Here is a 22583-nt window from a genome sequence, read left to right on the forward strand (position 1 = left end):
ACAGTTACCCCAGCCAGCTCTTTCCTATTGGTCCGCGTCATGCTACAGCGTATTTCTTAGATTCCTATTGGTCAGACGCAGTACGGCTAGCCAATTATATGAAGCCACGGCCAGGTATAACATTCTAAAGGGGACTCGAGAGGCAAGGTACGAATAATAAAAAAATATGCTGTTATATTAGTTGCTGCTTCACTTGCCAGTTGATTGCTGCACAAAATTTCCTTCCTAAAAGAGGACTGGTAAACCGCGCAGCGCATAAGCTTCGACGGAATAAGTCCCCCTTCAATGTGTATCAGTGGAATATTCCTTTATGTAAATATGATTAACGGACTGTGCCATTATTTCAAGTTAAGTGTGATGTCCTCCTAATCTGGCCAAAACCGTCTTAAATCGCATTCAGTGCTTCCTATGTGCTCCTAAACCTACGTGTCATATTCAGTACGAGGTAAACTGGTCTAGGAAACAAACTGACCATCCCTGTGCCTTCGCACTATGGTTTAATCCTACCGGAAGTGAGCTGTCTTTTGAAGAGAACAGTTCCTGTTTTGGGGGTGTTGGTGACAGCAACAGCTGGGCAAGAGAGAAGTGGGTAAGTGGATAGCTGTCATCACCATGGCTTGGTAACTGGGGGTAAGGCACTCTCGGTGGGGTGAATTAGTAAGGGTACAAGGAGGAGAGTTTGTGAGGAGGCGCAGAATGGCAGGAAACAGTAAATGGTTCTATGGAAATGCGGATAAGAATGATCGGTTCCTCTCCTTTATTGAGACTAAACCTGTCCCTGATGTATTTAGGGCTCGCAGTAAAATGAAAAGGTTATTTATAATGTATTTGCTGTATGTGTTGCAACATCTGGTTATTTATTTTTTTCTAACAACTGGTTCTGACATTTGAAAAATGTCCCAAAATCCAGCTGATTAGCAGGGGGGAAGCTGTCTTTTGCTACATTGGCTCAAGAGTCACAACTACAGAACAGAAATGGATAGGCATGTACTGTTTTATCAGCAGCTACATTTACAAATATCTTTAAAACCAGAGGATTTTGTAAATGTATGTATTTTACAAAGTTGCTTAGAATAATATTTCCTTTCATTATATATAGGCATTTATATATGCCTATTTATTGTCTAATTGTATACTTGATATCTGCTTCTGATATCTCAAAGGGCAGGTACAAGGCAGTAGGGTAAGTGAAAGGAGTAAGATCAGTGTATCCTGACAGGGAGGCAAAACATTCAGCCAGAGCTTTTTAGAATATTATAAACTGAATAAGTGTAGCAGGTTCAAATGGTTTGAAACATCGGACTTCTGGTATTACCCATGGGCAGTTTAATTAGCATTTGATGTGCACTGGATTTATAAGCCGTACACCGTGTGACATATTGACTTCTTTTTGATCTGTGGGTCTGTTTCCTACAAGGTGCAATCTGGCAAAAAAAAACTAATGAAGTCCAATCACTTTTCTGCAATTAGTTTTGATGATGCTGATTTTGATGATGATCTCTTTTGGTCAGGACAACACTTATGTTGCCATGTGGTAGAAATAGTAACATTTTTTAAATCTGTTCATCAAACACTTGTGTATATACACCCTAAAAGAATGGCATTTATCCTATTTTAGCATTATATCTAGTATATATTCAGCTATTGCAATAGTTTTTAAAATAAGTAATATGCATTTTCTCCTCACCTATTTATTCTGATACTGCTATTCTAGTCCTGGAGCTATGGGTATGTGGTTTCATGGCATACATAAAGCCTTCTCATTGTATAATTAGCTTTTCACTATATTCCTTTGTAGTGTTATTTGAAAGATGGATAAAAAGTTGTAAGTAATTTGCTGCCATAAGATTCAGTGATGCAAGCAGTCTGTTTATGAGCAGGAAACTCATTCTCTTGGTGTCTCCTCCGTGTACGTGTTACTCTCTTGTGTTTGGCTTTAAGGTTTTCACTGATTCTGTTCTGTATATACTATTACATGAAATATAGAATTATGATACTATTATTATTTTTTATATTGAGCTAAAATATTTTACAGCACTTTACAGACATTATAGATCAGTTACACACAGTATGAGATTGGAAGTAAAGCTGGCTGTAAATATTGCAACCCTAACATAGTATCATAAAGTTATGTATGTCTTTGCAATTGTGTAGCAGAAAGGAAAAGTGGTGCATAATGAGGGGACTAGAGGGTCCTTCTAAATCTGTGGGCGGTGGGGGGGTAGGGGTAGGCAAATGCTGGTATTCTAATGCTATGTTTGTATTCAGAAAAGAACAAGTTTGGTGTGTTTTGGGCTTAACTTGCGTTTTTTTACAGTTTACTGTATGTTAAAGGGGTATCTCTATAAATTACCTAGTAGTATGACGTAACAGTCAATTTGTAATTATTTTACATTTTATGGGGTTTTTTTGGGGGGGGGAGGGGGGGGTGGTTGCATTATTTAGCCTTTTGTTCTCTCTGGAATTTTAGCAGCTATCTGGTTGCTAGGGTCCAGTTTAACCAGGCAGTGGTTTAAGGGTGATGGCACATGGTATGATTTGTTGACTGCAGTTAAATCTGTGCTACTCTTGCCGACAATTCTCCCAAAAATGCCATCACTTTCTTTAACATTAGAATCGCCACAGGTAAATTACATTACTTGCGGCGATTCAGCTTAATTGCTGGAGAATGTGAAAGAAGGCATTTTCCTGCAAACAGAATCACTGCCAGTAATGATATTTACTGGCGATTCTAACGTTACTGAAGGAGATAGTATTTTTGGGACATTTGTCACTCATGGAAGCGCAGTGTTAACCGTGGGCAACAGATCTTACCTTGTGCCATTACCCGAAGTGACTGAAATATAATTAGAAGAGGACCTAAATTGAAAGATAAGTAATAAAAAGTAACTATAGCAAAATAAATGTAGCCTCACAGAGCGAAATATACAATTCCATTGTGAGACTGTTACAGACTGTTACTGCGTGTATTACAGTGTAACAGGATATGACAGTGTTGCCACTATTTACCTATGTAAATATGTTGGGTGGATGAGAGTTTCACATGAACGCTCTTGCTTGTTCCTCTGCTCTTGGTTAATTTAATTCCGTGGAGTTGGACTGTCTGTTTGTGAAATCTCTCCAAGATGTGAGTCCTATATTATACTGTATCATCCACATACTCTATCTGTTATAACCCTCTGCAGGTCGCTGCCATCCCACAGGTAGCAAGATGCGGACAGCGGTGATGACCGGTGCCAGTCTGGCCCTCACAGCTGCCGTGGTGGCCCATGCTTATTTCTTGAAAAATCAGTTCTACCCCACTGTGGTGTACCTGACCAAATCAAGCCCCAGTATGGCAGTAAGTATGATTAATGAAAATGCAGATGCAGCACCACTGGGTGGAACCAACTAATGAAGGTGCTCCAGAAAAATGTTTGGCAGTGTTGGTTACAATTTTTGAACTATCTGGGAAACATAATTATCTGAGACCACAGTTTTTATACTATGTTATATGTGTACTACCGTAGCATATGTGCTTTAACTCAGGAATGTATGTATAACAAAGTACCTTTCCTTTCTTATCATTTGTTTTAAGGTTATTAACAGCCTATGTAAATAGCTCATAGGGAAAGAAAAATGTCAGGAACTATCCTGATTGTTGCAGTTTTTCGGAATATATATTAAAATCTTTACTTAGGAAATTAACCCTTTCCAAAATACTTTACCTGTTACACAGGAGGTATATCAGGCTTCTGTACATAACTCTTAATTTCTCTTTTCAGGTCCTTTATATTCAAGCATTTGTCTTGGTTTTTCTTCTGGGAAAGTTTATGGGCAAAGTTTTCTTTGGGCAACTAAGAGCTGCTGAGATGGAGGTAAGCTCCAGACACATATATTCACATTATTCACATATTATGGGCCCAGCCCAGCTTTAACTTCCCCAATAGTCACAGGATTGCTGGATCCTTCAATTAGACCTCTTCAAATCTCAAATAGTGTTTGAGAGAGAAGGCAAGACTAGACTGGGCAGTCTTTGTTAGTAATATGACATGATTTTTATCATTGAGGTTAAAGCATGAATATTACTTTAAAAATATCTTTATAAATGTAAGATTGGGATGCTCATATATGTGTTACTCTAGCAGTATTATGGCAGGTTTTGGGTCACTTTTTATTTGGTTATGCCCTTAATACTTATTGCATTTTTTCTTGCCTGTCATGTTATCTCCTCCCACTTTCTCAGTCCTGTTCCATCTCTCCCCTCAGCATCTTCTGGAACGTTCCTGGTACGCTGTGACAGAAACATGCCTGGCATTCACTGTGTTCCGTGATGATTTCAGTCCACGCTTTGTGGCTCTCTTTACCCTTTTGCTGTTCCTAAAGTGTTTTCACTGGCTGGCTGAGGATCGTGTTGATTTTGTAAGGAGCCTTGTGATTTGTATAGAATTATATTTCAGGAGTGTATTGGATCTTCTTTTTATAGAACTATAGAGTGACTTGGATGCTTAGTAACCCCATAACAGCAAATAAGCAATTAGATTTTATTTATCCAATGTCCTTATAATAAGTTCTTATTCATTGTTGATTATTATTTGTACTTTTTAGTAAGGAATTTTTTATACCATTCAACTCCTATAAAGCAAGTAATATTGTCAATCCAGCAGTAATGCTAATTTACTTTTGTTTTACAGATGGAACGCAGTCCAAATATTTCCTGGCTTTTTCACTTCCGTATACTAGGTATGTAATGCTTAAACAAATATTTGCTCTATAAATACATGAACAGTTTAGAATTTGAGTGGCATGCACTACAGAATTCTTTGTACATAAATATATAATTTAATTAGCCGCTCAAGTGGGTGATTTGCTTCTGTGCAGATCCTCAGTTTAACATAGCAAACCTGCAGAAGGTGCATTGTGAAGACAGTAGTATCACTTCCTCTCTCTGTCCTAGCCGTTTTGTGTTTTGCATACAGCTGCATCTGCTATAAATTTACCAAAAGCCATGCAAGTTCTTATGCTAGTAGTGCCATCTTCTGATTATTTGTCATATACTTTGTTACGTCTTTACTTAAATGCTCCCCTATGAATAATATTCATTTTATAGCCATATATACAACAGTTGCATATTCTGTGAAATTTGCATAGTGGTTAATGATTAAATTAATTGTATCAAACATTATTAATGTTTCCATTTGCATTTCTCTAGCTCTTATGTTACTCTTGGGTGTGCTGGATGCTTTCTTTGTTTCACATGCCTATCACAGCCTTGTTACCAGAGGGGCATCTGTACAGCTCGTCTTTGGGTTTGAGGTAAGACCTTCTCCTTTGTGTGCAGTTTTGTATGATACACTCTCCTTCTCTCGCCTACATGCTGCCCCTTGTCCACCTCTTGTGAATATAGCCCTGCCAAACACTGGCAGAGCTGTATTCATGGGGTGAATATAGGTCTTCGCACTCTGAAATGGCAATTCTGCTACTTGCAGAGCAGGGAGCAAAGTGCAGGAACAATATCAGTTACATTTCCAATAATGTTTAGTAACACAGGTTCACATTTGAGTAACATTGTTTGATGGCATATAAAATATTAGTTAGCTCTATTTCTATAACTGGAACTGTATGTTTGTCATACAGGCTCTGTTCTCCTGTTGCTGAAAAATGCACTGGTCCAACTTTGAGCGCTGCTCCACCATTTTGTTTTGTGTTCAGGGATCCCTTGCAGCTACCCTGTGTGGGTGTACATGCACAGTAGAGAAAACTGTAATTGATTATAATTTCATTGATTATAATCACTAATCTCAGACTTTATACTTTTAGCCAGTGCCACCATCTTCACCCCTGTACAGGGATCCCAAGCTGCCTTGGGTGGTGCATATGCACAACAGAGTAAACATTTTAATTGTATCTAATGTGTATATGCACTTCCCTTACCTTGTTTTAATGTTTTGCTGTATAACTTGACAGCATAAAGATGCAAAGCATGTTTTTGTAGAACTTGCGCCTATTTTGATTTTTTTAGTTGCTATGGTTTGTTCTTTTTCTTCTGTTCATGTCAGTATTTTATTGCTTTTGTAATATTTCACATTTTATTTTTCCCAGTATGCCATTCTTATGACTATGATCCTCACTGTGTTTATAAAATACGTCCTTCACTCTGTGGACCTTCAAAGTGAAAATCCATGGGACAACAAAGCCGTCTACATGTTATATACAGAACTTCTCACAGGTAACTGCCTTACCTGTCACCGTAACAGCAATGTGACTTTGTAAAAACAGTGAGCTCTGGGGAAATTGATTTTTAATTGCATCATCCTCTGTTTTCGAAGCACATGTATGGTGCAATTATATATATAAACTGTAAGGCTTCTCATTGTGAGACAGCTAAGATATAGGTTTACAAACTCAAGTTAGTAAATACTTTAAAATCAGTCACCATAGAATAAGGATAACAATTTGACGTCAAAGCACCCACAGCATCTGTGTAGTAGGGTATTGTGATTGCAACCTTCCTAGTATTTGGAAAAAGGAAAACTATTCTTCTGTTAAGTGCAAACTTTTGCGCAATTTTTCTTCACAGTTTGTTCTGCAATTTACAGACAGGCTTATTACATTACAGACAGTCATAGTCTTTTTTTTGTTTTTTATATGCTGTTGTTACTTGCTTACCTCACTCACTTTTGCTTTTTAGTCTCTTTAAACCTGGATCTTACTAAAAGTACTAAAACTGATAGGTGACAAATTTTGTACCAGATATGTCATACAGGCTGCTGGTATGGGCCGATAAGTTGTCCGCTCAGTCTGTATTCGAACTGTAACTAGTAGACTGAGAGAGAACCTGTACTGATGACAGCTTTTCCCTTTCTGTCTCTTCTCTGCAGGTTTTATAAAAGTCTTGCTGTACATGGCTTTTATGACAATTATGGTTAAAGTCCATACATTTCCTCTCTTCGCAATCCGGCCTATGTACTTGGCAATGAGGTGAGAGAATCTGCTACCCCCTTAAAAAAACAAAAATTTATTACATTTTGCTAGATGCCAGCTTGGTTACTGACACCAACTTGTGTTATTTTGTACTTAAATTCCTGTCCTGTTACTGTGCCATGATTTCAAACTGGATTAAGAAGTTCCTGATTAGCCAGCTTTTGAAGGATAATCTTTTTCTCTTTGCAGGCAGTTTAAGAAAGCTGTGACAGATGCTATAATGTCAAGAAGAGCAATAAGAAATATGAACACTCTGTGAGTAGTAATGGGGAGGAGGAAACTCTGGGTTAGGAAGTGGAAATAGGGAAACACTGAAGACTGAATCCTTTTTCCATAAATAACCTATTGGTGGCCATACATGGGGCTGATTTAGGCTTCTGATTTGTGTTGTTCAGACCAATTCGGCAGCTCATTGATGGGGTCCTATTCCCTTAATTGGAATTCGATCGTTTGGCCAGAGGGTCGATTAGTCCAATAGTGCCTGCCTTAGGTAGGCATATTGGTGAAAAGATCTACTCATTTGGCGACCTTGACAAACAACCAGATCTTATAGTGTTTTGTCACCCTAAATATTTGATATATGATGCCCTACCAGATTTGCTAATATATACAGAACCTGGTAGAATCCTGGTAGATAAGTGTCTGATGCTGGGGTTTGGCATGATAACACTAGCTAAAACTGTATAAATTATCATTATCGCGCTCATCATGTCTGGTTAGAATTTTAGTGTTGTAGAAGAAGCAAGCAAGGTGTGGATGGTAATGGAAAACATCAGACATTGACAAGAGCAACAGAAAAAGATTGCTCATGCTGACACTATGCTAATAGTAGTCATTTACAGTACTAAGCACAGTTCCACAGGAGAATCAGCCTTTAAAAAAAATGAATTTCAGAAAGATCTGTGCAGAATCAGTCTTGATGAGATTTGATACATGTACAATTATATAATGATTAATAATGGCAGTTTCTTTTATATTGGGCCCCAGGTATCCTGATGCAACAACGGAGGAGCTTCAAGCGATGGACAATGTGTGTATCATCTGCAGAGAGGAGATGGTTACAGGAGCAAAGCGACTACCATGCAATCACATATTTCACACCAGGTCTGTTGTCTTCTGAGCTTATAGGGAAATAGCATACATCCAACCCACCTGCTTTTATTTTTATTAAGTGTCCATCACTGGGATTTCATTTTTTTTTCTACAAGTTTTAATTATGCTACATTATTTTTGACACATTTAAGTTTTTAATTTATTATATTTAATTTATTTACTTTAGCTAAGCATCTTTGTTTTCATCAGCCATTGAAAACAGCAGCCGTGTATTAAATATATGTAATTCTGCTTTGTTTTGTGAGATTTTGATCCTGAGAGCATATTCAAAATCCCTACAGTAAACCTAGATAGGACTTTTGTTGTTCGACAATTTTTTTTAAGCTAAACATTCTGACAACAGTATTCCTTTATCCTTTTCTGTGGCCTTGATCGTATAATCTATGGTGCTGACACATACAGTAAGTACCAACTTTCTGGCATGTTAGATTGTATGTTTCCTGGTCACAAAGCTTTCTATAATGGGATTCTGTAAGCATGTAACAGCCTAGCGCACAAAAGGTTAAAGGGATACTTTCATCACATAATGACGACTTATGATATTGAGTGATTGTGTAACATTGGTTTTGCTCTTTTCAGCTGCTTGCGCTCTTGGTTCCAGAGACAGCAGACTTGCCCTACTTGTCGCATGGATGTGCTAAGAGCTTCTCTCCCAACTCAGCCTCAGACCCCTGCAGACCAGCAGAATCAGCATCAGAATCAGGCTCCACAACAACAAACTCCTGTTATTCCTCCACAGCCTAACTGTAAGTCAGCTCAAAGCTCTAGGTTTGCTATTTTGCAGGAAGCTTTTTGTTTTTTTATATTTTCTAAGTTAGCTTCAAACATGCTATTTTCTTATTTCCAATAGCTAAATACTGATAATTGCATTTTTTTCACAACAAATGTAATTTTATATTTTTTGATTCAGTTCCTCCTGGTATCCTACCTCCTTTCCCTCCTGGTATGTTTCCTCTGTGGCCTCCTATGGGACCATTCCCGCCTGTTCCTGGTGCCCCTGGTGGCAATCCCCCTGATGAAGCTAACCCAGGACCATCCACTGGTAATTAAAATTTCACCTCTTTGTTTCCTTTACTACTGTACAATACATCAGGAGAAGCCCATATATTGTGCACACGTGTAGTTATTTTATTAGTATCTCATAGTATGCAGTCTATTGGGCCTTGTATCTCTCTTGGTTTTGGTTCAGCAAAATAGCTGGAGTTCTTTAATTTGCACTTCCCATTTATAATATATGTAATATGTAGGTATATTAGTAAACCACCTGCAATCATATTTTTTTACAAACAACTGGGCAAGCAGCAATTACCGCATGCGCGTAGCTTCTGTTAGTACACTTACTTTATGTAGGTGTATATTGGAAAACATTAAAGAGTGAAAACAAGATCTTTACATCAAGTACCACCATAAACCACATGCATTGGCATTAGTATTTGTGCCTTATTAATATACATTTAAAAAGTAGATTTTTCTATAATTGATATTTTTATATTCTAATTAGCAGGTCCTTCGCCAAGACCTGGTGAAACATCTAATGTTGGTTCAGATTCACAGCCTAGTGCAACTCTGCCAGGGTTTCCTTTCCCACCTCCTTTTTTAGGAATGCCAATCCTGCCTCCATTCGGTAAGTCGTGAAATCACTGTCACCTAAAAGTGCATGCACAGGGTTCATCTTGTTTCATTCTACATCATTTTGACCATAATTTATCCATCACACAGGTCTACCACCTATGCCTATGCCCCCTGCTGGATTTACTGGCTTGACTGATGAGGAGTTAAGAGCAATGGAAGGACATGAGAGACAAAACCTGGAAGCCCGGCTGCAATGTCTCCAGAATATCCATACTTTGCTTGATGCAGCAATGTTACAGATTAACCAGTACCTAACAGTCCTGGCCAGCATAGGGTAAGCAGTACATATTGGTGCCCAATTACTTCTGTATCTGTTAGTACCTAATTTCTATAATTGTGTCTTTATTTTGTTGTTTGTTTTCCATTTCTTACTGTTAGGGGAATATTATTAAGCCAGTATAACCAGGGATGTTGGCCATAGCAGCCAATCAGATACTTGCTTTTGTTTTCTAACTTTTAGGTGACTGTTTAAATCAAATTGCTGATTGGTTGCTATGGGCAACATCACTAGTGACATTGGCTTACACACTATAATAAATATGCCCCTTAAAGGAGAAGGAAAGGCTAAGTCACTTGGGGGTGCCAAAATGTTAGGCAACCCCAAGTGACTTTAATCACTTACCTTTTACCCCGGGCTGGTGCTCCTGTTAGGAGAAAACCGCAACAGCCCGGGGTACCTGCGAGTGAGCATTTCCTCTTCCTTATTTCTTCTGTCTTCAGAATCCCTGGGTTGGCGCATGTGCAGTAGAGTGAAAGAGCCGACTTTTTTGTAAAATTTCAGCTATTTACTCTACTGCGCAAAGACAGAAGCAGGAAGAGGAGACACTCGCCCCCAGGTACCCTGGGTAAAAGATAAGCAACTAAAGTCACTTGGGGGTGCCTAATATTTTGGCACCCCCAAGTGACTTAGCCTTTCCTTCTCCTTTAATGTATTGTGAATATGTTAGAATACAATATGCTGAGCTACAAGTGTATATAAAGGCTACGTGTTTTTTTTATTTTGCATATTTTATATTTCAAACAATTAAACAACACAAGACAATCTAAAGAAGAAGGAATCCTGGTTATACAGGATTAATAGTTATATATATTTATCCATACTTTATAGGTCCAGCCATGTGCCCCATAAATTTCTCCCCCTTGCTAGATATGTTAGTTTCTGGCTAGGAAGGAAATCATCCACCAGTTTTCACCAAAATTGAAGAGGAGGAGGATCTAGGGACTTCCAGTACATGAGAATGGATTTCTTAGCGAAGTAAAGCAACTGCAGATAGCACAGTCTAGAGTATGGACGGAGTTGCCGGTTAGTCCTAGCAGACAGAGTTCCGGAGAGCATATGTTTGGGAAGGCAAGCTTCTCATTAAGAAATTGCAATACTTCGCCCCAGAATCTCTGTATCACCGGGCAGGACCAGAAAACATGAAACAAAGTACCTACATCACTTCTGCACTTGTGACATTGGTCAGATGCGTTTTCATAGATTTTGGCCATGCAGTAGGGGGGTAGGTACGCTCTATTTAAAAATTTCATCTGAATATATCTATCCCTCATAGAGTTGATATTTCTGTCACTTGTTTAAGGGCATCCAACCACATTTCGTCATCAAGCGCGGAAATATCACTCTGCCATTTGATTTTGGCTTTCTGTAGAGGGGAAGGGCCTGAGGCAGACAGTATGATATAAAACCAAGTCCTGTCTGTGGAGATAGAACCTCCAGGGTTGTTTGGGCTACCCTTAAAGGCCTTACAGGAAATTGGATGTTGAAGGCATGGCGTAGCTGCAGGAATCTAAAGAGCATGTCGGGGGGGGGGGGTTGCACCTCTTGTCTCACCTCTTGTCTCACCTCCAGTGACAATCTCCCCCACTGTGGCCATGTGGGGGTGTAGTGGCATAGAAAGGGGAGGTTCCACAGTAGGGAAGCTTTGATAGGGCCTCATACGAACCTAATGTAGCAGCCTCCAGGACCACTGCTGGGTTGTTAATGTTGGGGAGCATCTACCAGTGGGCAAAAACTAGCTGGGCAGCTAAAAAGTAGAGATTGAGATTTGGTAAAGCTACGCCTCCTCCAGAGGATGGTGCCTGCAGTACTTTAATGTTCAGACGTGGTTGGTCTCCTGCCCACAAAAATTCCCTGATTATTTTATCCACTCCATCAAGGCTATGTGTGCGCATGTCTAAACGATGTGTCTGTTATTTGAGAATCGGGCATATTTGGTAGAGGACTGAACTGTTAGAGAATTTAGGATAATTCTTCAGGAATGTCAAAACAGATGGAGGAGACCACTTATCTTTTCACAAACAACAATATAATGACATATGTAGCACAAATAAGCTCTTCTGGGCCTATTTACCTCTTATGTGGGTTGTATTTTTAATTGTAATCTGTATGCATAATGTCTACACATTTTTGGTACAGTGCTGTGGAATATGTTGGTGCTTTGATAAAAATAATTACAAAGCAAACATGCTAGGCTTCCTATTATTGTTATTAGTATTATTAGTAGTCAAGATATTTACACATATTTATAAACTGCCAACGTATTTTGCAGCACCACACAATAAATGGGTGGTAAACATTGAATATACAGATTACATAGAAATCTATGCAACCAATACAGTAGGTTAAAGGGTGCTATGCCCAAAAGAGTTTACAGTCCCATGAACAAGACAGTAGTTTAAATGGTATCGTCAGACATAACAATCTGTTTTCCCTTTACCTTCATTTTCACAGTCCCCCTCAACCACCTGTTCCCTCTACATCAGCTGCATCAGCTTCTACAGAGCCTACTACCTCCAATGTTTCAGAGCCAGTTATCCCCAAGGACACCGCCGCCGCCGCCACTGTGACCAGTACAGAACCTTCCCAGCAATCAGGTACACTGGGTAGAAATGTGTGTTTGCAAATATATATATATATATATAAAAGAGCTCAAAATCAGGCACTCACGTCTCAGAAAAGGTAACTAGTGCCTGGGTGCAGACTGTCAAAAGTACAATACAGCAAATATAATCCGCACTCACAGGACTTAAGAAAACAAAAAATATTTTATTTGGCAAGCGACTAACGTTTCGGCTGACACAGCAGCCTTTCTCAAAGTGAATGTGAAGCAAACAAATTCCCCAAATAAACCCAATAATGGCGCCAAAAGACCAGTGTGACGTCATACACAGGGGGTGTGTTTAACATATATGTGTAAATAAAGCAACAACTGTTACAGGTTAAAACATAAAATCATTACTAAATGGTAATAGCAAGTAAAGTAATAGAAAGTGAAACGATAAATAGGACACCCAGTGTGATTAAGGATATGTAGTAAATGAAACAAAAAGCGCTTGTGCACACTTGTACCGAACTGCAACTCGCACCATTTGTATGTAGAGAAATGTTGTGCCGAGTGGAATACGCGGCATAAGGGACTTGAGGGTAAAGTTTGTCACTTACTAGATTATCGGCGGTGCCTGTCATAACAGGACTGGACTGTCTGAGAGTAGCGGTAGCAGAAGTATACTGCGCTCATCCGTGCGTCATAGGACAAACGATCGCTCGGGGAGATACGTGACAGCCGTCACGGTCCATAGTTAAAGATCTGAGAGAGATACAGCTCCCTTGCAGTAGCGCTAGTCAGCGCGTATCAGGATTATAGCCGAAAGGCATTGAGTATAGCGGTCAGGATAGCTAGTGTCACGTATGACCTTGGAATCCCTGTTGTTTGGGAGGACCCAGTGTATCAATACAGTGCACATATTCATACCATCCAGAGACCAATGTAGGGCCTGCTTGTGGAGTTAATAAAGAGTTTATTGGTCGATATCGATTGTTCACAGCAGGAGAGGGTATGCCAAAGATAGGCTGGTAGAGTGTTGGTGTTCGTGCCCGGCAAAGGGTGAACCGCCATACACTGTACTCAAGTACGTGTGTCATGGGCAAAATAGAGGGCAATGTATAGGTACTAAAAATGAGTATAGTGGGCTGGTAGAGTGTTGGTGTTCGTGCCCGGCAAAGGGTGAACCGCCATACACTGTACTCAAGTATATGGCAAACTAGTGTGACAAGGGCAAAATAGAAGACAATGTATAGGTAATAGAAAAGAGTGTGCAATGTACGGTACATGAGGGCACAAGCTGGTGCAAGGAGAGCGAAACGTGAATTAAAAGCAAAATGGTAAGAAGCAGGTAGGAGAAGCCGCTGAAAGAAGTATGCAGAGTAAAAAACGAGCTATAAGTAGGAGTTAAATAAAGTCAAGAAATGACAGAGACCCGGGAGACAGCTTACAAGCTGACACAAAGTTATTGAAATAATTCACAAAGGGCAAATTTCAAAGTCCACAACAATGTATCTAAACAGTAGGTAAAATGTCCACAACAATGTAGCGGCCTGGAGATCTTGTTGGGAAGGTTGTCAATGGCGAAAGGATAAATAGGACAATTCTGGTCACCAGCGTATGCTAGGAGGGCCATGTAGTGGGGTAATGTGAGAGTCAGTATTAGTTCAAATAGAACGGGGAATATGAGACCATTTCATTAAGGCCGTGTGGGTTAATGGTATTGAGTCTGTGCATCCATTTTAGTTCTGTGCGTAAGAGAAGTTTTTCACGGTCTCCACCCCTAACTGGAGGGGGAATAAAGTCAATCAGCATGGTACGTAGGCTTGCCAGTGAATGCTTGTTGGTCAGAAAATGTGCGGCCACAGGGGTGTCAGCCACCCCTGTTGCTAGGGCTGTACGTATTGCTGATCTGTGGTTTGCCATCCGGTCCCTAAAGGAGGTGATAGTCTTACCAATGTACATGAGGCCACAGGGGCATTTGATAAAGTATATAACAAATTTTGAGGTGCACGTCAGTCTGTGTTGTATTTGTATTACCTTCCCAGTGTGGGGGTGATTGAACACCGGGCCAGTGATAAGTGAGTTGCAGGTAATGCAATTAGGGCATCTGTAGCACCCCAAACGGGCTGATGGTAACCACGAGGTAGGTGTCGCTGAGGAGTAACTATGGAGAGGGTCCGTTTTGACCAGTAGATCACGTAGGCTTTTTCCTTTACGGTATGCAATGCGTGGGGGAGTTCTGAAAATAGGGGGGAGTGAGCGATCCTTTTCAACTACAGACCAATGGTATAATATGGAGTCTGTGAGAGGTTTCTTGTCTGGGGCAAATGCTGTGATAAATGTCAATCTTTCATTATGGTTCTTTGGTTTGGAATAATTCTTCGTGTCCAATGTCTGTCCGCGAGGCAAACGGAGTGCTCTCTCTTTGCTTTGGAGAAGTTCCTGTAGGCCGTAGCCCCTCTGTAGAAAGCGTTGAATTAGATCATCAAGTTGCTGGTGTAGGAGTGTTTGGTCAGAGTTGTTGCGCACCATTCTCACCATTTGTGAGTAGGGAATGCTTCTGAGTAGGTGCGGGGGGTGGCAGGAAGAATGATGTAGTAGTGTGTTCCGGTCCGTAGCCTTCCTATAGGTGGTAGTGATGAATGCAGAACCAGATAGTATAATTGTTAAATCTAGAAAGGCAACCGACACTGGGTCTATATGTGCGGTAAACTTAATGGAGGTGGGGAGACCATTCAGTTCTTGGACCATAGTCAAGAATTGGTCCTGTGACCCCGTCCAAAGGATCAATAGGTCATCAATATAGCGGAATAATCTGAAGATATGTTTACCATAATTAGGAAAAATATAGAAATTTTCAAAGTTGGACATGAATAGATTTGCAAATGAGGGGGCGACATTGGAGCCCATACTGGTGCCACTGATCTGTAGGTAATATGCAAGTTCAAATTTGAAATAATTCAATGTCAGGCAGTGATTTAGAAGGGTTATCAAAAACTCTGTAGGTGGCCTGTCTTTTTCAGGGTACTCTTGTAAGAGTTTTTGAACAACGGTCACACCTTCAGTGATTGGGATAACTGTATATAGTGAAGAGACATCCATAGTGGCCAGGAGGAGTTTGCTAGGCAGAGGGTAAAGTTCCTGTAGTTTCACTAATAGGTCCCCTGTATCTCGAATGTAAGTATTCATTTTTTGTACAATTGGCTGTAAAAAATGGTCGACATATATGGAAAGCGGTTGTAAGAGAGAGTCACATGCGCTAACAATAGGTCGGCCTGGTGGTATAGTCAAGTTTTTGTGTATTTTTGGCAGAGTGTAAAAAATGGGGCATTTGGGAAATTCTTTAGTTAGAAAATTACAGATGTCGCTAGTAATGAAACCCCCATCCAAACCTAATCGTAATGAGTTGTCAATGATTTTCTTGAAGGTAAGACCTGGATCCCTATCGAGTTTCTGGTATACCGTTTTGTCTGCAAGTTGTTGTAAGATTTCCTGTCTGTAATCAGAATAGTCTTGGATTACCACGGCGCCTCCTTTATCAGCAGGGCGAATCGTGATGTTGGGGTTTTGAGACAAGGAAGTAATGGCATCTCTTTCGCTACTGGTGAGATTGGGATATGTGGGTCTAGAGTGTGTATGTTTTTCCGTCTCGTCAATAAGTAATCTAGTAAAGGCCGCAATTGATTTGGGGGTATCCAAGACTATTCTGATTACAGACAGGAAATCTTACAACAACTTGCAGACAAAACGGTATACCAGAAACTCGATAGGGATCCAGGTCTTACCTTCAAGAAAATCATTGACAACTCATTACGATTAGGTTTGGATGGGGGTTTCATTACTAGCGACATCTGTAATTTTCTAACTAAAGAATTTCCCAAATGCCCCATTTTTTACACTCTGCCAAAAATACACAAAAACTTGACTATACCACCAGGCCGACCTATTGTTAGCGCATGTGACTCTCTCTTACAACCGCTTTCCATATATGTCGACCATTTTTTACAGCCAATTGTACAAAAAATGAATACTTACATTCGAGATACAGGGGACCTATTAGTGAAACTACAGGAACTTTACCCTCTGCCTAGCAAACTCCTCCTGGCCACTATGGATGTCTCTTCACTATATACAGTTATCCCAATCACTGAAGGTGTGACCGTTGTTCAAAAACTCTTACAAGAGTACCCTGAAAAAGACAGGCCACCTACAGAGTTTTTGATAACCCTTCTAAATCACTGCCTGACATTGAATTATTTCAAATTTGAACTTGCATATTACCTACAGATCAGTGGCACCAGTATGGGCTCCAATGTCGCCCCCTCATTTGCAAATCTATTCATGTCCAACTTTGAAAATTTCTATATTTTTCCTAATTATGGTAAACATATCTTCAGATTATTCCGCTATATTGATGACCTATTGATCCTTTGGACGGGGTCACAGGACCAATTCTTGACTATGGTCCAAGAACTGAATGGTCTCCCCACCTCCATTAAGTTTACCGCACATATAGACCCAGTGTCGGTTGCCTTTCTAGATTTAACAATTATACTATCTGGTTCTGCATTCATCACTACCACCTATAGGAAGGCTACGGACCGGAACACACTACTACATCATTCTTCCTGCCACCCCCCGCACCTACTCAGAAGCATTCCCTACTCACAAATGGTGAGAATGGTGCGCAACAACTCTGACCAAACACTCCTACACCAGCAACTTGATGATCTAATTCAACGCTTTCTACAGAGGGGCTACGGCCTACAGGAACTTCTCCAAAGCAAAGAGAGAGCACTCCGTTTGCCTCGCGGACAGACATTGGACACGAAGAATTATTCCAAACCAAAGAACCATAATGAAAGATTGACATTTATCACAGCATTTGCCCCAGACAAGAAACCTCTCACAGACTCCATATTATACCATTGGTCTGTAGTTGAAAAGGATCGCTCACTCCCCCCTATTTTCAGAACTCCCCCACGCATTGCATACCGTAAAGGAAAAAGCCTACGTGATCTACTGGTCAAAACGGACCCTCTCCATAGTTACTCCTCAGCGACACCTACCTCGTGGTTACCATCAGCCCGTTTGGGGTGCTACAGATGCCCTAATTGCATTACCTGCAACTCACTTATCACTGGCCCGGTGTTCAATCACCCCCACACTGGGAAGGTAATACAAATACAACACAGACTGACGTGCACCTCAAAATTTGTTATATACTTTATCAAATGCCCCTGTGGCCTCATGTACATTGGTAAGACTATCACCTCCTTTAGGGACCGGATGGCAAACCACAGATCAGCAATACGTACAGCCCTAGCAACAGGGGTGGCTGACACCCCTGTGGCCGCACATTTTCTGACCAACAAGCATTCACTGGCAAGCCTACGTACCATGCTGATTGACTTTATTCCCCCTCCAGTTAGGGGTGGAGACCGTGAAAAACTTCTCTTACGCACAGAACTAAAATGGATGCACAGACTCAATACCATTAACCCACACGGCCTTAATGAAATGGTCTCATATTCCCCGTTCTATTTGAACTAATACTGACTCTCACATTACCCCACTACATGGCCCTCCTAGCATACGCTGGTGACCAGAATTGTCCTATTTATCCTTTCGCCATTGACAACCTTCCCAACAAGATCTCCAGGCCGCTACATTGTTGTGGACATTTTACCTACTGTTTAGATACATTGTTGTGGACTTTGAAATTTGCCCTTTGTGAATTATTTCAATAACTTTGTGTCAGCTTGTAAGCTGTCTCCCGGGTCTCTGTCATTTCTTGACTTTATTTAACTCCTACTTATAGCTCGTTTTTTACTCTGCATACTTCTTTCAGCGGCTTCTCCTACCTGCTTCTTACCATTTTGCTTTTAATTCACGTTTCGCTCTCCTTGCACCAGCTTGTGCCCTCATGTACCGTACATTGCACACTCTTTTCTATTACCTATACATTGTCTTCTATTTTGCCCTTGTCACACTAGTTTGCCATATACTTGAGTACAGTGTATGGCGGTTCACCCTTTGCCGGGCACGAACACCAACACTCTACCAGCCCACTATACTCATTTTTAGTACCTATACATTGCCCTCTATTTTGCCCATGACACACGTACTTGAGTACAGTGTATGGCGGTTCACCCTTTGCCGGGCACGAACACCAACACTCTACCAGCCTATCTTTGGCATACCCTCTCCTGCTGTGAACAATCGATATCGACCAATAAACTCTTTATTAACTCCACAAGCAGGCCCTACATTGGTCTCTGGATGGTATGAATATGTGCACTGTATTGATACACTGGGTCCTCCCAAACAACAGGGATTCCAAGGTCATACGTGACACTAGCTATCCTGACCGCTATACTCAATGCCTTTCGGCTATAATCCTGATACGCGCTGACTAGCGCTACTGCAAGGGAGCTGTATCTCTCTCAGATCTTTAACTATGGACCGTGACGGCTGTCACGTATCTCCCCGAGCGATCGTTTGTCCTATGACGCACGGATGAGCGCAGTATACTTCTGCTACCGCTACTCTCAGACAGTCCAGTCCTGTTATGACAGGCACCGCCGATAATCTAGTAAGTGACAAACTTTACCCTCAAGTCCCTTATGCCGCGTATTCCACTCGGCACAACATTTCTCTACATACAAATGGTGCGAGTTGCAGTTCGGTACAAGTGTGCACAAGCGCTTTTTGTTTCATTTACTACATATCCTTAATCACACTGGGTGTCCTATTTATCGTTTCACTTTCTATTACTTTACTTGCTATTACCATTTAGTAATGATTTTATGTTTTAACCTGTAACAGTTGTTGCTTTATTTACACATATATGTTAAACACACCCCCTGTGTATGACGTCACACTGGTCTTTTGGCGCCATTATTGGGTTTATTTGGGGAATTTGTTTGCTTCACATTCACTTTGAGAAAGGCTGCTGTGTCAGCCGAAACGTTAGTCGCTTGCCAAATAAAATATTTTTTGTTTTCTTAAGTCCTGTGAGTGCGGATTATATTTGCTGTATTATATATATATATATATATATATATATATATATATATATATATATATATATAATATGTGTGTGTGTGTGAAAAATATATATATGTGTAAAAAATGCACTATCAAGATAATCTAGATAAAGGTCCCGGGTGAGGACCGAAACATCGATCTAAATAAAATAAGTATTTTTCTTTGATGAAATTTTCCTGGTGTGCATCAGCATTTTTTACATATTGATATTGTCTTTCTGATTTGCACCCAGGTTGTAATCCCTATAAGTGAGTGCCTCAGCCTATATATATATATATATATATAATTATTATTTTTTATGTGAGACAGAGAACATTTGCATAATAAAGACAAAAACACTAAAAAAAGTGCTTAAAGTGTCAACCTGTTGTGTCATTAGCAAAATTAAACCTTTACAAAGAGACACATAATACATTTTGCAAAATAATAAGCCCATTACTAAAAAAAACTAAAAAAAAAATGCAGCATTTTAAAAGATGTAGTTAGAGGAGATTGAGAAACAGAAGCTCCTATACTAGCCACGATATTGATAGTGTCAGAAACTGTTATAAAAAAAAAACAGCATAAAGGATAATGAGGATTCATAATAAAGCTGAACAGGATAGAGGGCGCTGGATACTATGTTGAGCTACTGGAGTATAATTAATATATCGGTGCACGAATTGTACTACCTGCTGCAAAATGATAACAGAACCCTCATTTAACTATCCACACAGATAAAAACCATTTGGATTAAACATTGTGTTAACTATACTACTGACGACATTATTTTATAAAATGCCCTTATGGACTGTGTATTGGTAAGGCTTCCACTAACTTTAGGGACAGAATGGTGAACCATTGTTCTGCCATATGAGGAGCCCTAGCCACAGGCAAAAGTCCAGATTTTAAATGGATATTTGAATTGCCATCTTATTGCCAACTGAAGGATTTGAGCATGTTTCAAATGTGAAATAAACAAACTGCAATAAAACGGTACCATACATGTGAACTGGAAATCTCAACATGTTGTATAAACCTTTCTTGCAGCTCCTCCAGCTCCATCAAATGTTGAGACTGTCAGTGGAGAGGAGGTAGAGGAGACCACAACAGAAGAACCAGACACTGTAGAACTAAGAAGGCGTAGACTTCAGAAACTGGAAACGGGAACAACAGAATCTCAATAAAAGACTAGACAATCTTCAATATTTCCAAAGTCTTGTCTCTGACACTGAATGACCAGGGAATTTATGCATTCTGAAGATAATACTTTGCTTCATGCGGACTCAGCAGCCAGCTTGGCAAACGTTGAGATGAACTTCTTTAAATATATATATTTTTTAAGAATACAGAAGGGGTCAAATGGCAGATGCTCACTGATGGAAGGACTGCTGGCCTCAGTATCCCGTGGGGGACTCATTTCAGTAAAATTAAAGAATAAGCTTTTCTGTGTCTTATTTTAAGAGCCTTTTCTCTCTCTCCCTCTCTCTACTATTTAACATGTTGCAAAGTTTTTTAGGGAAATGTTATGCACCATCCTTTAGGTTAATAGGCTTACTCTCAGGTAGAAGGAATGTGTCCTGCCTGCATTCTTTACCTACGTTCATTTTCCATGTTCTCATACAAGGGAAACATAATTTTAGGTTAACAGAAATTTTATACAAAACAGGTATTAAAGAGATGTTGCTGCTTTATTATATACAGTTAAACTTTGTTCCAGCAATTTACATTCTCCTGGATTTTATGCTGTTTTTTTTTTTTCTTCCACCACAGCAAACCTCAATTTTATGTTTCTGCGAATTACAGTTTCACTGGTTTTATGCTGTTTTTTCGCAGGCTTCTTCAAAAACTGTAAAATCAAGGTTCAACCGCCTATGCTAAGCTGTGTAACATTATACGCAGGTTCATGTTCTTTTAATAATATTAAAACCATCAAGTCAGCATGACATGGACTCTTCTAGTCATCACCAGTGCCTTTAGCAAGGGCAAGGGAACAAGGGGCAATTACCAGTGTTTTACAGTTTCTCCATAGAGTTAAATGATCGATGGTTATTAAGATGGTGCCTGACTATTGCCTGACGCATAAGTGCACCTGGAGAAGTACATTGTAGAAATGCATTTGCATCTTTGTAATCTACTCAGTAATAAATGTTCCTTATAGTGTGAACGAAGAATGTGAGCACCAAACTTGCTCTGTAGCCCTAAACATATTTTTTTTAGCTTCTTTAATAATTTATAGTTATTTCCTCTTCATCTCATCCTAGTTTTCAGTTTTGTTAAAGCAGGCGCCTATCATATGAAAATTGTATCCCCCACAGGAGGTGCAGACTGATAGAGCCCACACTCTGCAATGGGCCACACACTAGGGGGTGTTACAGGTTAGGCACCGCCTAGTGATTATATTCGCTTACATGAGACCCCAGGCCAGTGTTAGTGTTCACTGAAAGATGCACTGGACTGGGTACTGTTGCTGGGTAAAGCTCCACTTTGCAATTTTCTCGTTTTCAAATCTTTTCCCAGGCCACAATAGAATAACTACGAATTTCACTTCACTGAACCTGCACACCTGAACTGAAGCTGCAGAGAAGATTCTGCTAGTGTGCCTCAGTAAACTGGAACACAGCCAAGGGTCACAGAGAAGCAACTATAATTGATGGGGGGCGCCTAACATTTTGGGACCCCTGCAGTGATTATGGTTTTTCTTCTTTTATATAAGGAGAGCTAGGCAATTAAAGTATGTATAAAGTATGTATAAAGTATGTATTATGTTCCTGCTGTCTGAGATTTTTGAAAAAGTAGATGTGTCAAAAGTTCTTTTAGAATACATGTATTATCCTTAAAAAGGTATTGAGAGGAGATGATCACCCTCATTTATAATATAATGCCTATTACCTTAGGGTGGTCAAAAAGGGTTTACTGATATGGGGAAAGGTTAAAAGCTACAAGCTTTAAAAGAAACCTGGAGCTCCCACCTTATGGAGTCCATTCTTTTGTACAATCTTCAATGCCTGAGACCTGGGT

General features: G+C 40.0%; 1 protein-coding gene across 4 annotated transcripts; it reads left to right on the plus strand.

Moving 5' to 3' along the window:
* The first annotated feature begins 71 nt into the window (after positions 1 to 71).
* syvn1 (synoviolin 1) lies at positions 72 to 21508 on the plus strand. Of its 4 annotated transcripts, none has more exons than XM_012960704.3 (16): positions 72 to 147; positions 3186 to 3340; positions 3765 to 3857; positions 4249 to 4401; positions 4674 to 4722; positions 5192 to 5295; positions 6082 to 6208; positions 6861 to 6960; positions 7153 to 7218; positions 7951 to 8067; positions 8656 to 8822; positions 8987 to 9118; positions 9578 to 9700; positions 9796 to 9982; positions 12440 to 12582; positions 20613 to 21508. In XM_012960704.3, exons 2-16 carry the CDS (start codon positions 3212 to 3214, stop codon positions 20747 to 20749), a joined length of 1827 nt encoding a protein of 608 aa, XP_012816158.1. In that variant the 5' UTR covers positions 72 to 147; positions 3186 to 3211; the 3' UTR covers positions 20750 to 21508. The 4 variants fall into 4 exon arrangements, with proteins under 4 accessions (XP_012816158.1, XP_012816157.1, NP_001164301.1 ...); XM_012960703.3 differs by lacking the exon at positions 72 to 147 and adding an exon at positions 188 to 589; NM_001170830.1 differs by lacking the exon at positions 72 to 147 and adding an exon at positions 570 to 589 and having other exon boundaries at positions 9581 to 9700; positions 20613 to 21502.
* The last annotated feature ends 1075 nt before the right edge of the window (positions 21509 to 22583 follow it).

This window comes from Xenopus tropicalis, chromosome 4 (assembly GCF_000004195.4).
Source record: "Xenopus tropicalis strain Nigerian chromosome 4, UCB_Xtro_10.0, whole genome shotgun sequence".
Lineage (NCBI taxonomy): Eukaryota > Metazoa > Chordata > Amphibia > Anura > Pipidae > Xenopus > Xenopus tropicalis.

Bases quoted from the DNA above. Each gene is read 5' to 3' on its own strand.
- syvn1 (XM_012960704.3), top strand. From the start codon at position 3,212: ATGCGGACAGCGGTGATGACCGGTGCCAGTCTGGCCCTCACAGCTGCC. The intron at 5,296-6,081 runs GTAAGACCTTCT...TATTTTTCCCAG, and splicing joins AGCTCGTCTTTGGGTTTGAG to TATGCCATTCTTATGACTAT. The intron at 12,583-20,612 runs GTACACTGGGTA...CCTTTCTTGCAG, and splicing joins AGAACCTTCCCAGCAATCAG to CTCCTCCAGCTCCATCAAAT.